Below are 13887 nucleotides of genomic sequence, written 5' to 3' on the forward strand. Positions count from 1 at the left end.
TAAATAAAACATAAAATAAGATGTGTAAATACTTTGGCACAGAAAATATATTCCTGTTGAAAACGGGCTATTGTCCGGATGACTGTGTGTTATGCAATCCGTTTACATCGCTATAATATATAAAATGAGGGATTTCCATCACATGCGTTCAAGAGCTGTATTTTATGGTTCTTGTTCCTAAATAACAAACTTTTACATTTTTATGAACTGATATTTTGTGGTCAAACATTTAATTGAGTTGAATCAGTTAAAGACTACATAAAACACATTGAAAATATATGTGAAACTAAATTTACAAAAATGTCTTTAATTGTGACCTCAAACTTTTATTCCAGTCTGCAAAAAAACTGTTTAAGCAAAGATTTTGAATTGCACTTAGAAACCATATAATGCATAGACACATAAAATAGTCTAATAATGGATAATTTTTTATCTTCTTGAATATTTGATAGTTGTTGATCAGTTCTACAAGCTAATGCTAATGTCTGCAAGGGTCTGAATAAATATTTATACACCTAATAGATTTGAGTAATCAGTCGAAAGAGTTGAAAAAAATATGAAACCATGAAAGACATTGAATCTATCAACTTTTATATCAGGATAATCGATATGATGTCATACTTGGTTTTTTTTTATTGCTTGATGCCAAAAACTTCCTAGTGTACAAAACTTATTTGGTGAGTGAAATTCAAGTTAAATTGGTTGCATAATCTCAGGTGAACATCCATTAACTTGAAGCCTCATTGATGTCTGACAGAAGAGTCCTCCGCCTTGTAGGGTGAATATTTCTGCAGCCATCCTGATCAGGACCAGAGAATCCTTCAAAGGCTGTAATATTTATATCTTGATCGTGTGAGCGTGCTTCTTACAAAGAGGTTTTTCCTTTCTAGAGTAGAAGGTTTGGCCCTCCAGAGTGGTACAGCACACCTAAAAAAGGAGTCAGAAAAAATAAAATGACAAAATACTTTCCAGAATTTTACTCAAAAATGGATCTTATTCTAACTAATGAATTCTGCATGCAATTGTACTAAAAACTTTGGTATTTTTACTTTGAATATTGAATTGGTCTGGTATGGTTGGATTTTCTTTTGGGCCTGTTTACTTTGATAGGTGTTGGTCCATATAAATCGATTAAAGAGCAAGTCACCCCCAAATCAACTTTTTTTGTTGATAAACTATAAAAACGAGCGTCTAATCGTGCTGTAGACACGTGTAGTCAATAATTTGGCACTTCAGTGCATCTTAGTTAAAATTTTAATATTCTGCCTGAAGCTGCCAGTGTGGCGCCGTCATCAGGTAAAAGTCTGCACAGCATTTTAATTTAAATCTGCCACCGCTATTGGCTAAGAGGTACACAATGATGTTGACTGGTACATTATGATGTCACAATGCCATTGTGAGCCTGTGTGTGTATTTGTTAGTGGCTTAGCCCTCTCAGTGTGCCAGGCAACAGCAATTGTTGTATTTTTCAACCATGAAGTGGGAGTGGAATAATACCCTGGTAGGTGGTGACTTGCTCTTTAAACTAAACACATTTGCAGTTGAAATGGAATGGGGAAAAAAAGTCAATCAGATTTTAAACGTGGGTATTTCCTTCCTCGTTTGGTCAAAAGAAATTAAATTAATAAGGTCCATAAGAAATCCACTTACAGCACAAACAAAACAGGTATCATGCCAGGTGTAACCAAGCGCCTCCAGGAATTTGTCCCCAGCTTCAATAGGAAACTCGCATCCATGGCAACCAGTCCCAAACAAATTGTAGAAGTCTAAGAAGGATGGAAAACAATAGTTTGTGCAAACATATTTTTGTCGTTTCTTTCCCATCTCCAAATGTACATTTTGAATTTTAGCTTGGTAAAATTCTACACAGCCCAAACAGCAGAGACAGTGTATATAGTCACCGACTACCCCCACACACCTCTCATAAGCCTACAGGTAGTGGGAATTCATCAGAAAAACCGCTGACACAGAAGACACTTACCCACACTTGTTCTAAATCTGCATCTGAGTGGTATTTGGAGGTAATTATATCCATAGACTCAAAATAGTCTGGATGTTGGTAGTGTTGCAACTATTGGCAGATTTTTTTTAACATCACTGTTACTAATTATCAGGCAGACTTTGTGCATTTTTTTTCTATCAGATAAACATTTATCAAGCGGGCATGAATTGAATGGTTTTGCCCTGGATGCTGCTTGGTTTAAATTGGAGTCATTTACATTTTGTTTCTGTAAAGCATCCTGAAATAAGTTGTGATTATTCTGACTGAGCAGAAGCAGGGTAGGCTGTGCAAAGGCACCAGTCAGTTATGCCATTCACACTCACATTCACACCTACAAGAATATCTGAATGACTCATCACCAAGCTGCCAACATTACTAATAATTCATCAAATGGTTACATTTAGGGTGATATTTAAAGAACAAGTTCACTGAGAAATAGTTTTTTATTTGTTGTTTTTAAATTCAAAAAGGTCACTCTGAGGGTGGCTAAACATGAAAATAGTCTTCTACCCCTATTTCCTGCATTAGCCACTAATTCAAAACTGACAGGAAAACTCTGGGATTAGAAAAGCCAGTCAGTTATATGTCACATTGTATATGATGGACTCACCTATCTTGGCTCTCAACGGGAAAATATTTTGTTGATTTAGCATCCAGGACAGAAAAGAGCGCGTCTTGGTTAGTAGAAACTAATCATTAGCATTAGCAACTCCACAACATGGCAGAACTTCTTCAGGATTGTGTTATTTGTGGAGATAAAACATCAACGTTGCAGAAGTAATGTGAGGAAGTATGGGTTTTCTGTGCCAAAGGTCGTATTTGCCCGGCTGGGCCAAAGCTGGGTCACGCAGCACCTTCAACCACAGATTAAGACCTGAGCCGACAGCAAGTCTGAAGGACTCCACAACATCCAACACCTGCATCTCCAGAAGAAGGAATTCACACACAGCCTAGTCATAATAAAACAGAGTCTTAAGCTTTCTTTGTTTATTAAATAATCACTAGTCTGATTTATTTCCGTGAATAAAATAAAAATGTCATAATATTAAAATTATGCTAAATAATCATTTGATCACTTTGCTCATTATAAATGTATTTTAATCAAATGAATGATTATTATGCTTTGGGTAATCATAATGAACTATAATGAATCTGCATACTTAATTAAATAATGTTTTTGAAGATGTTTAGCGATGACCTTCACACTTCTCACACAGGTCTGTATTCACAGTAACTCAAAACACATTTGCTCTGACGCACAACAAGTTTGCTTTGGGAAGAGAAGTGGTTTTTGGTAAGTTAGTCAGTTCGAGAGAGAGAAGGAAAGAAAGAAGTGTGGAACCAACGCCACGGGGAAAGGATCCCTGCCCCCCCCCCCCCCACACACACACACACACACACACTATTTCTGTCAAGCCAGACAGAATAGCTGAAATGCAACCAGCTAACGCAGAAGAGCCATAAACCATTACGCTACACAGAGTTAATGGTAAAGCCATGTCACTGTTAGCCAATCAGAGGCGAGATGTCCAAATATCAGGAAATAAAACTCCAGATCCTGCTGTCTTCTGTTCACCTCCCTTCAGTCTCATTTGTCAAGTCCTGAAACAGGAGCGCCAGAGTATTTTTCTACGGAGATCGACTCATCAATTTGAAGTAGAGACCACTACAAATTTATTGGGAAAAAAACTAGTGAACTTGGTCTTTAAGGAGCAGTCACTATAATAAAACCTCATTTGCTTCAATTCTTAGTCTTTAGAGATGAGCATTTGTGTTGACCCGTTTCCACTGACCTTGCTCACAGTAGGGCTCTCCATCCTCCAGGTGGAAGGTGTTGTTCCGGATTGGCTGCTGGCAGGAAGCACACAGGAAGCAGTAGGCATGCCATGTTTGTTTGAGGGCATTTATCACCTCCTAGATGCACATTTTAAAAATTGATTACTTGTCGCATCAGTGTGTACTGATGTGTTTTGATTTAAACTATTAATGATACAAAGAAAGGGAGTTGGGACATTTAATTTTTAAAAGCTGCAAAATGTCACATTTAAAAAAAACACCAGTCTTACTTTTCATCTGGTCCCATGACCAGGCTTAAAGAACATACTGTTTTTCCCACCCTTATGCTATAGGACCAAGAAAGAAGAGGGAATCAGTGGAAAGTTGGTGGGCCAGAGTCAAATGAAGGATTAGGAGAGAGCGAGTGAGAAAACAGGTTAATAAGAAGCTGTAAGCTGGTTGAAGATGTGTGAGAAGTGGAGGGTTGTAGAGGATTGAGGCCAAAGAGGTCAGAACATGTGAGGGATGAATGTCAGAGCCGCTCTCAGAAACGTGATTTTAACTTCTTGACACTTTGGGTTCAAACCACACCTGCAGCCTTTAGGCCTTTAAGCCTAATTACCCCCAACATCAGAGTGTGTAAAGCATTCCTAAGTTCCAGTGTTGGTCACTATAGCTATTTCTCTTCAGCTTTCCTGCAAGTTGAAGGTCAGAACTTTGATTCGAAAGTATTTTAAAATCGGATTTATTTGACTTTAGAAGCATCTGCACATTTTGGAGCCCCTAAGAACCAAAGACAGGACCTATTAAAACTGTTTCTAATCACTATTGTTCCAATTATGGCATTAATGATGAACTATTAGCATTTCTAGGTTCAAAGATTTTGCACAATTACGTAAAGCTGTAAACCCATAAATACTTTGTGGGGAAAAAAACTAAAATAATCATGCATTTCCAATTGTCAAATCTTATTCTTTTATTTTTATTTTTTCCCGCATTAAAAGGGGAAACCATGAGAATCTGAAACATGGAGTCAGACTGAAGAAAATTGTCACCTTTATCGAAATATATATACATACATAAATATACACATACATATATATATGTATATATACACATATATATATATATATATATATATATATATATATATGAATAAAGCTAAATATGACAAATACACATATCTTCATCCATTTTTTTATCCATACTAGACCTTTTCAGCCCCCTCTACTCACCCCCAGTATCTTAGCCTGACAGCGGCTGCAAGTTGGAGCAAAGAAATCTTCGTAGCAGTGTTCACAGAACACAGATCCCTTTTCTTCAACAAAACCTATGTCCGCCAAGGAGGTACGGCAGTGGGCACAGTTAAACTCCTCCTTGTGCCACGATGTTCCCATAGCAACCAAAAATGGCCCCCTGAAAGTAAGAGACAAATGGGAATAAAGTTAATATACAAAATCATTCAAAACTCCACTTTTGCATCATTTTGTGCTTGCATGTAGGCCTCTACTGCCACTATAAACACTCCAAATGAGAGAAAAATAAAATCAATCAATTTTCTGTAAGTGATTTTATGTTATAAAAACAAGCCATGTCAAAATGCGATAGCTTTCAGATTTCCCTGTTTGTGACATCACAAACGGGGAAATCTGAAAACAATCGCCTCTCACTTGCAAGAGAGCTGCTGCTGGAGGAGAAATGGCTAAACTATAAGCCCCTCCCAGTGCTGGTGCTTCTCAGCTAATAGCCTCAGCAAGGGATAGGTGGGCGTGGCCAGCTCCAGCTTGTTTTAAGGTGACAGAGCCCTGAAATAGCTCATTCTGGAAGACACTGAAAATGTTAATTAAACTGCTGAAATCACTTAATGTGAGAGGGACTAAGTGTAAAGAACATCATGAACATGTTTCATATCGACCGTAGAGCCATTATAACTTAAGAAAAAAATCATAATATGTCTCCTATAAAAAGCAGCTGATGGCTTTATTCTGTCAGCTGATCATCAACAGCCCGACCAGCCAGCCCCATGTTTCCTTATAGAGCTCTGGACGTCACGTGACTCTCAGAGAGTAGACGCCATGTTGGCAGGCAACAAAGGTAAACAAAATGAACGGGATCGGCTTGGATTTTACTCCGTCGGAGTTTACTTCACACTTTAAAACAGAAGAAATCGTTTTAAATAGTCAGAAATTAAATAGACTAAACATCTCTGACCCTTAACGTGCCCCTGGGATACTTTTTAAAAACACCAGAAGCTGTCGGAGTGGACCTGGCCAGGGAACGCCTTGGGATTTCCCCGTAGGAGCTGGCCCAAGTGGCTGGGGAGAGGGAAGTCTGTGCCTCTCGACTTAGGCTACTGCCCCCACGACCCGACTCCGGATAAGCGGATGAAAATGGATGGATGGACAAATAACATAGATTTACATGTAAGAAGTTTAAATAGAGTGCTGTGCTGTTTGAATGTATAAACTGAACGCCAAGAGAAATCACTAGTCTGATTTTTTTCCGTGAATAAAATAAATACGTCAGGCAGGAGCGTCTCAGGATCTGTCTGAGATCTGTCTCGGTGAGACAGATAATAGCAATCCAAAGTGCTTTTTATGTGTGATCTGACAATTGATCAACTGTTGCTTAAAAAGCTTAGCCGGTTAATTGCTGTGATCATAAAACACGGAAACGGCAGCACGCAAAACTCACGAGGCAATGTTTTACATGTTGTTTACTTGTTGCTATGAGTAATAAGACAGAAAAAGCCACGCCAAAATAAGTTTAGGAAGCCCACTAAGAATCGTAATAAAAGCATTTAAAATAAACACCATACACAGTTGAGGAAACGTTGGTTTAAGTACCTGATATGAAGCGGTCGCTGCATAAGCGAAAACCTTTACTCTCGGGATCCCACAGTTTCATTTTAGCCCGGTCACTAGTGCGTTTTACTGCAATGATCCAACGTTTGCGGCATTCCGGATCTTGGGGAATCCTGTAGATGTCTCATTCCTTATGTCGCCTGCGTCTGTTCTGCATCCTGGGACACAACAGGAATCTACCATATTTCCCGTTTGATTGAGTTTTCTCACAACAACAACTAGTCCAGCTGCGGGCTTCTGCCTGCCAATATGGCGCCGTTTCGATTTGAACTGTTGCATGCCGGGAGAAGTGACGTCAACTCCCGGAGCTCTATTGGAAACATGGGGCTGGGAACTCTTCTATTCAAATAACCCCACCCCCTGGCAATTGTAACTGAGCCAATCAGCGCTGAGCAGTGTATGTCACGTACACACTGCAACGCCAAGTTTCTCATAAACAATGAAGATGGCATCTGAAGCAGAGTTAGCTGCAGCTCTTCCTTTCTAAATGACTTGAACATGCCTTTAAAACCACAACAAGTAAAAGCGCTTAAAGCCTTTCTTCTAAAGAAAAATGTTTGCGCCATCACCAGACACCATTTTTGACGTTCGTAATTTCCGCCTTTCTTCTGATAAGTTATTTTTGAAGTGGCTAGTCCCGCTCCTCATGAGCCTCTCTGCGTGTGAGTAACCAGACTAGTTCTCTGCAGAATTAAACAGGACGAGTCTGGCAGGCCTGGCTAGGTCATCAACACACTTCAGCTGAATCACTGGCACCTTTAATCACGCATGAGCACTTGCACTCATGTGCAGAGCACACTATTAATACGTTGCTTAACTAGTCTTGGTCATGTTTATTTTTAGAATGCGTTAGCTTATCCTAGCTGTTATCAGAGGGGTGAGACACACTAAACAGGGCCAACAGAGACAAACAACAGTCATGCACTGTCACACCTAGAGCCTACAGAGAAGCACAAGTCAATCCAATTTAAAAAATCCATCCATCCATTTTCTGAACCCGCTTGTCCACATAGGGTCGCGGGGGGGCTGGTGCCTATCTCCAGCGGTCAATGGGCAATCAGGCGGGGTACACCCTGGACAGAGAGCCAGCCCATCGCAGGGCAACACAGAGACACACAATCATGCGCACACACACACACACACACACACACACACACACACACACAATTTGGACAGACTAATTAACCTAACAGTCATGTTTTTGGACTGTGGGAGGAAGCCAGAGTACCCGGAGAGAACCCCCACATGCACAGGGAGAACATGCAGACTCCATACAGAAAGATCCCAGGCCGGGATGCGAACCCAGGACCTTCTCGCTGTAAGGCAACAGCTCTAACCACCCAATTTAAAAAATGTATATGGAAAGTGGTTTCACTGGGGAAAACTCACAACTTTACAGAATTTCAAACTAAGAGTTTCAGTTATAAACTTTAAAAATGTAAGAAAGTGACCATGAACTTGTTCCCACTCAAACACCTTGGCCTTGTCCATCGTAACGATTGAGTAAAGTGGGAAAACAACGCAGACTCGGTTACCAAACACAAGGGCCTTGCTTATCTGCGCTTGCTCGACAGCGGAGCAAGCTGTCCGCTATTAGCTCAAGGGCCACCTGATATCAAGTGACATCCAACACGAGGTGACACAGATAAAGCTCAGGTCAGCCAGCTACCAGACAAAACAAAAGGCCGGTAGGGGGATTAAAAAAAAGGGAGAAAGTCCATATTGTGACCAGCTATGGATTTCTTTATAGACAAAACTTTTTCAGTAGAACAAACGTGATCCAAACACTCCAGCTCAGGTTCACATCTAGGCTGTCTGTACTTAAATGTTACTTCCATATTAGACAGTGAAAAGTGGTGCAGCAGAAACCAGGGAGACGGTTTAATTCTTTTATGCTAGCCTTTAGCTGATCCACGGTCTGCGTAGGTGCATCAGAAAAGCATTTGATCTGCTTAAAGGGGAACCCAACCCAGCCTTTATCCATCAGCAGAAGCTCTACAGTTTCACTCGAGGATTGTTTACTCGCGCAGGTTTTAAATTCATCATTTTAAGTGCCCATGTGTAGCACAGAAGAATTAGAGAGAGAATGCATTTCCTTCCTAGATGTTAATTTGTTTTAGACAACATGTGGCCTTGTTAAGGTGATCCCCGCCCCTTTGGGTGTGATTACAAGCAGCATTTTGGAGCTGATTAGCATTTAGCTTCACCTTATTAGGAAGAGAAGGTGAGCTATTTGCTTGATTTTTCTTTTCAGTTTTAAAAAATGTCTAGTTTTAACTGTTTATCATGTTTAGACCTTCACAAGACACATAATTGAGATCAGTGACTGATGATAACAATTCTGAAGTAGCTTATTTTGTTTAATCAATGTCATCGCACATGTTTTATTTACTGAAAAGGTCAGGCAGCCTTGTTGCAAACATGTTTTTATTAGCTTGATAAATTTACATTATGCTCTGTGGCTGCAACCAAAGAATTATCATCATCAAGAACTTTGCACATTCCTGAGGTTTTCTGGATTTACAAACTGATAAATTCACCTTGAAGGCTTTTGCGTTTATCTGTGCAGGCACGAAAACGTTGAGGCAAACAAACCAGATTTCTGAAATAGTCCTGATGTACTTTCTAACTGCTATCTGCACCATAAAAAAATAAAATAAACACATATCAATGTTCAAAAAGTATGTCTATTATCTATTTCTGCTGATATTTATCAGATTAAAATTTGGCATTTTTGATCAAAATGACTTCTTGATTTTTGCCCATAAACTCCATACATGCTAATTTATTAATTATGTGTTGTGTGTCTGTGTTTTAATGTGTACTTTTTTTAAACCAAAGTAAATAATAATCCTCTCATAAATGAAAGTATTCATCCTTTACCTGATGACCATGTTGCAGTGAGCACACATAGGAGTTCGCATCCCAGCGGGAATATGTTCAGCCATCTGAACCAGAGTGTCCTCATCTTTAGGGTGGGGCTGAGGGACAGGCCGGCTTGGTGCAGGACCCCTCGAGACACCTGCGCTGCCATTACCCTTCATCCCAAAAGATGGCGTGATCAAACTGGTCTGAGAGGAACGACCTACAAAGAGCAGATAGAAGCTGCAGTGATTGGGACACTCAGTAGCAAGGATAATAGAATAAACCAAAAAGATCAAAGTAAACTTGAGAAAATACAACAGCATCAAACGTGGCATGAGGTTTTATGTTTCCTCGAGGATTTGTGAGTTATTTGACCTCTAACCTCAGGAACCCTGCAGGTGTCAGAGTGGCATGGTGCAACCTGCCGATCACTTGTCACAGCTGTGGATTCATCACTTCAGTTGTGATAAACACACTCCGTATTTTTACTTTCAGCACATTCCTTAGGTGTATGTACGTGCATACACATGACCAAATGCACATAGACATTTAAACCACCAAAACGTTCAGTCTGCTGAAACTCAGACACCTGGCTCAACAGATAGCTCCGCCTTTCAGCTCATCGCCACAGGGAGATTTTGTGTTTTCGCGGTGAGGAAAAATTAAGGTACAATGTCATGTATAGAGACTTTTTGAGAGAAAGGCATGGCTTTGGTTGCATTTTAAGATAAACAAAATCTTAATTAGCAAGAACAGCAGATGAGATGGGGCTGAAAACATTTACGTGCATAAAAATAGGACAGATCCTTTTTTATAAGATAAAAAAATAAACGTAATTTTGCTAAATGTTTTACAGTGCAAGGTTTGATTTTTCAGCCTGTTGGCATCGCTGGAAGTGATGAAACTCCAGAAACTGATTGAGCCACATCGGGGATAATCTGTGTTTCTAAAATTTGTTTATTTATTTCCATATCTGTTTTACAAATCCCAACTTTCACTGAGCCAGTTTACACTTCATTTTTACAAAAGACAAAAAAAAAATAATAATAAAATTCATGTAAACATTCAATCCTGTTAAACAGCATTACTCAGGATTCCACCTCAAGAAACGAAGCACTGGCTGAGATTCAAACTGCATCACACCGCTGTTCCAGCCCTCTAAACGTGGACAATTAAAATATTATTTTCCAATGAACATCACCAAGAAGCCAATTTCTTCTTTATTTTAGAAACTACACCTCTGAAATGGAACAGTTGCTCACAGCTGCCTAGTCGCTTTATGACTATAGTCATATGTTTTCATGAGCCTGGTTCCCTGACAAAGTGGCAATTTAAATTTTGCTATAATTTGGCATATTTGAAAAAATATTAGCAGAAAAACACAGACAATAATAAAACCATGAGTGTCACATTTACTTAAAAAATGAACATCCCATTCCAGACAGACAGGGATACAGCAGCTCTGTGGATAGACGTCTACATTTTTCTTTCTCCTAAGTCCCAACAGGTCCACTCAATAAATATTATCTTTCTGAGTAGAGTCACTGCACATGTTATGGAGCAAGGTGCCTCGGGCTAGTTTAGAGCTGCTTTATGGGCTTCCACAGAGGAAAAACACAAGCAAAGGAAAGAAAAGTCTGCAGTGACCTATTTCAGAACACATTCCGGGTCTCAACTGGAAAAAAAAAGTTCTGTTCCATGTGCAAATTGGCCATAGGACTGTGGTACAGGACTGGGACATACTTGCATGCATGCTGATATTTTGTAAATTTGCTCAATTCCTTCAAATATGTATGCTTTTATGGTTCTATGAAGGAAAGTTTTCCCCTTTAAATCAACTTGTTGCAAAGAAAACAGCCCAGCCACATTTCATATGATTCTTCAAGTTGTTTCAGAGTAAAAAAAATAAAAAATACTACCAAAAATACACCCCGTAAAACCGTCGTATACACAAATCCTAACAGAAATCATTTAAATGGCAGTTCTGGCACAAGGTTCAATGCACCATTCTGCACATTGCAGGCATCCTCTGCAATAAAAAAGCCATTTGTTATTAATCCTATTCTCTTTGTCGATAGGAGACAAGCGTGTGTACTAAAATTAGGTTCATAAATAAGATTTTATGCTAGTTTTTGCAACAGCTGGCGATGTTTGTAACTGCTGGTGACTCAGTGTGTGAGTGAGTGAAAGAGCAAATAAAAAATCAGAAAATGATCGGCTGAGATCAGAGGAGAGAACACACACAGAGTTTTTACCGTGGTTCAAAGCACTTCCTTTGATCATCGTCTTGACAACTGCAGACTGATGGGAGCTGAGTTCAGGCTCTTCCATCTCTTCACTGTAAAGAGACAAAATCACCAAATAGGATTCAACATTTAAATAGTTATAGGTGTTCCAGCAATTTTAAAAAGTTTCATTTTTATTTCACTGCTAATAGCAAAACCAGCATACCTCATGCAGTGAAGGTAGAAATAAATAAATAAAAACTCATGAACCAGAGCAGAAACTGATCTAAACACAACCTGCAGCTGCAGCACTCAGCTCCATGGCTCCTTTTTGTAAGAATTTAGCTCATAAAATGTTCCATGTGTCTCAAAACCAAACACAGTCCAGGCCACAGCGCTAATAATGGCCAGGGCAGAAGGCAGCTTGTGTAGCAGTAATAATAATAATACAACACGCATTCTAAAGGGGGTCTGGATATTTATTTAAGTTACTCAGATGAGACCACGAGGAGGAGGGGAAGGAGGTGTGGTGTCCTCTCAGAATGAGTTCACATTACAGATGAAATTTGGACAGATGGAGAAAAGACAAAGAGCAAATCAGCTGACATTTATGGCACTAAGTGAAATGTTGAACTGACTTAACCAAGTTATGTCAACAGGTACCACTAAACTTAGTTGATTAAATGTAAAAAGTTATATACATTGATATGTTATAAGTTACTTTACATCACTTTTTACATTTAAAGTGACAACTTGTATTTTCCCTGGCAACAGGAGGCAGTACAAACCTAAATCAGTGCAAGCAAACTGTATTTTTGTGTTTGAGTAAGACCTTACGAACAGATGGCCATATAGGGTAAAAATACCTGGGAGGGCAACCTCCAGCAAAAGGACAAGCATCACACTCCCTTTCATCACTGGCAACGAGTGAAGAGGTAAATGCGTTTTGTACTCATGGGCTCCCGTAGAAGGAAATACGGCGTCTAATACGGCATCGTCCTGAGACTAGGACCCGCTCCCGTGTGTTTTAGACCTGATTTTTACTGGGCATCAACAACTGGGCATCACTTCATTCATTTTCAACAACATTTCAATGAATATTTCCAGAGATTAATGGTAAAAACTAGGGATGAGCGAGTACACCACTATCTGTATCCGTATCTGTACTCGGAGTGGGCGTGGCCTAACCCGGAAATGGGTGTAGTTTAACCAATACGTTATTTTAAGTCTGATCAGAAGTTGCTATGTTTGTTTATTTGAAAACTATTTACAGAGCAGCCTCAGAGTTGAGATTAAATGTTTTTGATCACAATAGTAAATGAACTATTACAGAACAAGTTTTTCAATAAAATCAGAACATTATTATTTAAGTGCATGAATTGAGAGAGAGAGAGAGAGAGAGAGAGAGAGAAGAAAATATTTTTTCTATAGCGCCTCTCAAGATAAAAATCAAGGGGCGCTTCACAAAAACAAAGCATGTAAAATAGAAAAAAGAATTTAGAAAATGATTAAAATATATTTAAAATGAGCAAAAAATAAGAAAATTGTGATTCAAATATGTAAAGAAAGAGAGAGAGTGAATAGGAACGAGGGAGTTGATCCTGAGGAAGAGGAGGGGGAAATAAAAAACCCGGAGCGGAGATAGTGACTGACGCAGCACGAGCCGTTTTCAGCTCTGTCTTGTCAAATGCACCACGTACGTTACGAAAAAAGTAACTTTAAATATCTTTAAAGTGATTTTAAAAAGAGGCGAACTGAAGAAAACATAGGGAGTACTGAAGAAACGTGAGCAACAGTGAAGCAAGCACAGAGAGATCCGTTGCTGTCTGTGTGTGTGCTTGGATGGACCGGACGCGGACTGAGCTCCCAGTGCAGAGTTTTGTGTGCTGGGAGGGGCGGGCGCTCTATTTGACTGGCCAATCACAGAGCGTGAAGACAGTCAGTTACCCAATAAGGATTTTCCTTCAGCACGATTACAGATATTTACGAGTTTTACTCGTTTCATGCTCGTACTCGTCAAAAATGCTTTATCCGTACATGTCATTGACCTCTTTCTTTCATTTCTTTTAAAAAATGCCCCTAACTCTCTTTATTAAGACTTTTCATCAAAGTCACAAAGACACATACGGATTTATGCTACAGCCCAGAGAGCAGA

The 13887-nt window shown here is 39.4% G+C and overlaps 1 protein-coding gene across 4 annotated transcripts in view; it reads right to left on the reverse strand.

The window, feature by feature from the left end:
• Nucleotides 1-626: 626 nt before the first annotated feature.
• The window catches only part of pdlim5a (PDZ and LIM domain 5a), a 74343-nt gene continuing 61082 nt past the window's right edge, over nucleotides 627-13887 (reverse strand). For all 4 annotated transcript variants that reach the window (XM_054731510.2, XM_070546122.1, XM_015972731.3 and 1 more), the window contains 6 exons: nucleotides 11763-11845; nucleotides 9526-9727; nucleotides 5014-5194; nucleotides 3796-3916; nucleotides 1651-1766; nucleotides 627-927 (listed from right to left, as the gene is read on the reverse strand). In XM_054731510.2, the coding sequence (XP_054587485.2) occupies nucleotides 838-927; nucleotides 1651-1766; nucleotides 3796-3916; nucleotides 5014-5194; nucleotides 9526-9727; nucleotides 11763-11845 (793 nt within the window). In that variant the 3' untranslated portion in view covers nucleotides 627-837. The remainder of the gene's footprint in view (nucleotides 928-1650; nucleotides 1767-3795; nucleotides 3917-5013; nucleotides 5195-9525; nucleotides 9728-11762; nucleotides 11846-13887) is intronic.

Source organism: Nothobranchius furzeri, chromosome 17 (genome assembly GCF_043380555.1).
Source record: "Nothobranchius furzeri strain GRZ-AD chromosome 17, NfurGRZ-RIMD1, whole genome shotgun sequence".
Taxonomy (NCBI): domain Eukaryota; kingdom Metazoa; phylum Chordata; class Actinopteri; order Cyprinodontiformes; family Nothobranchiidae; genus Nothobranchius; species Nothobranchius furzeri.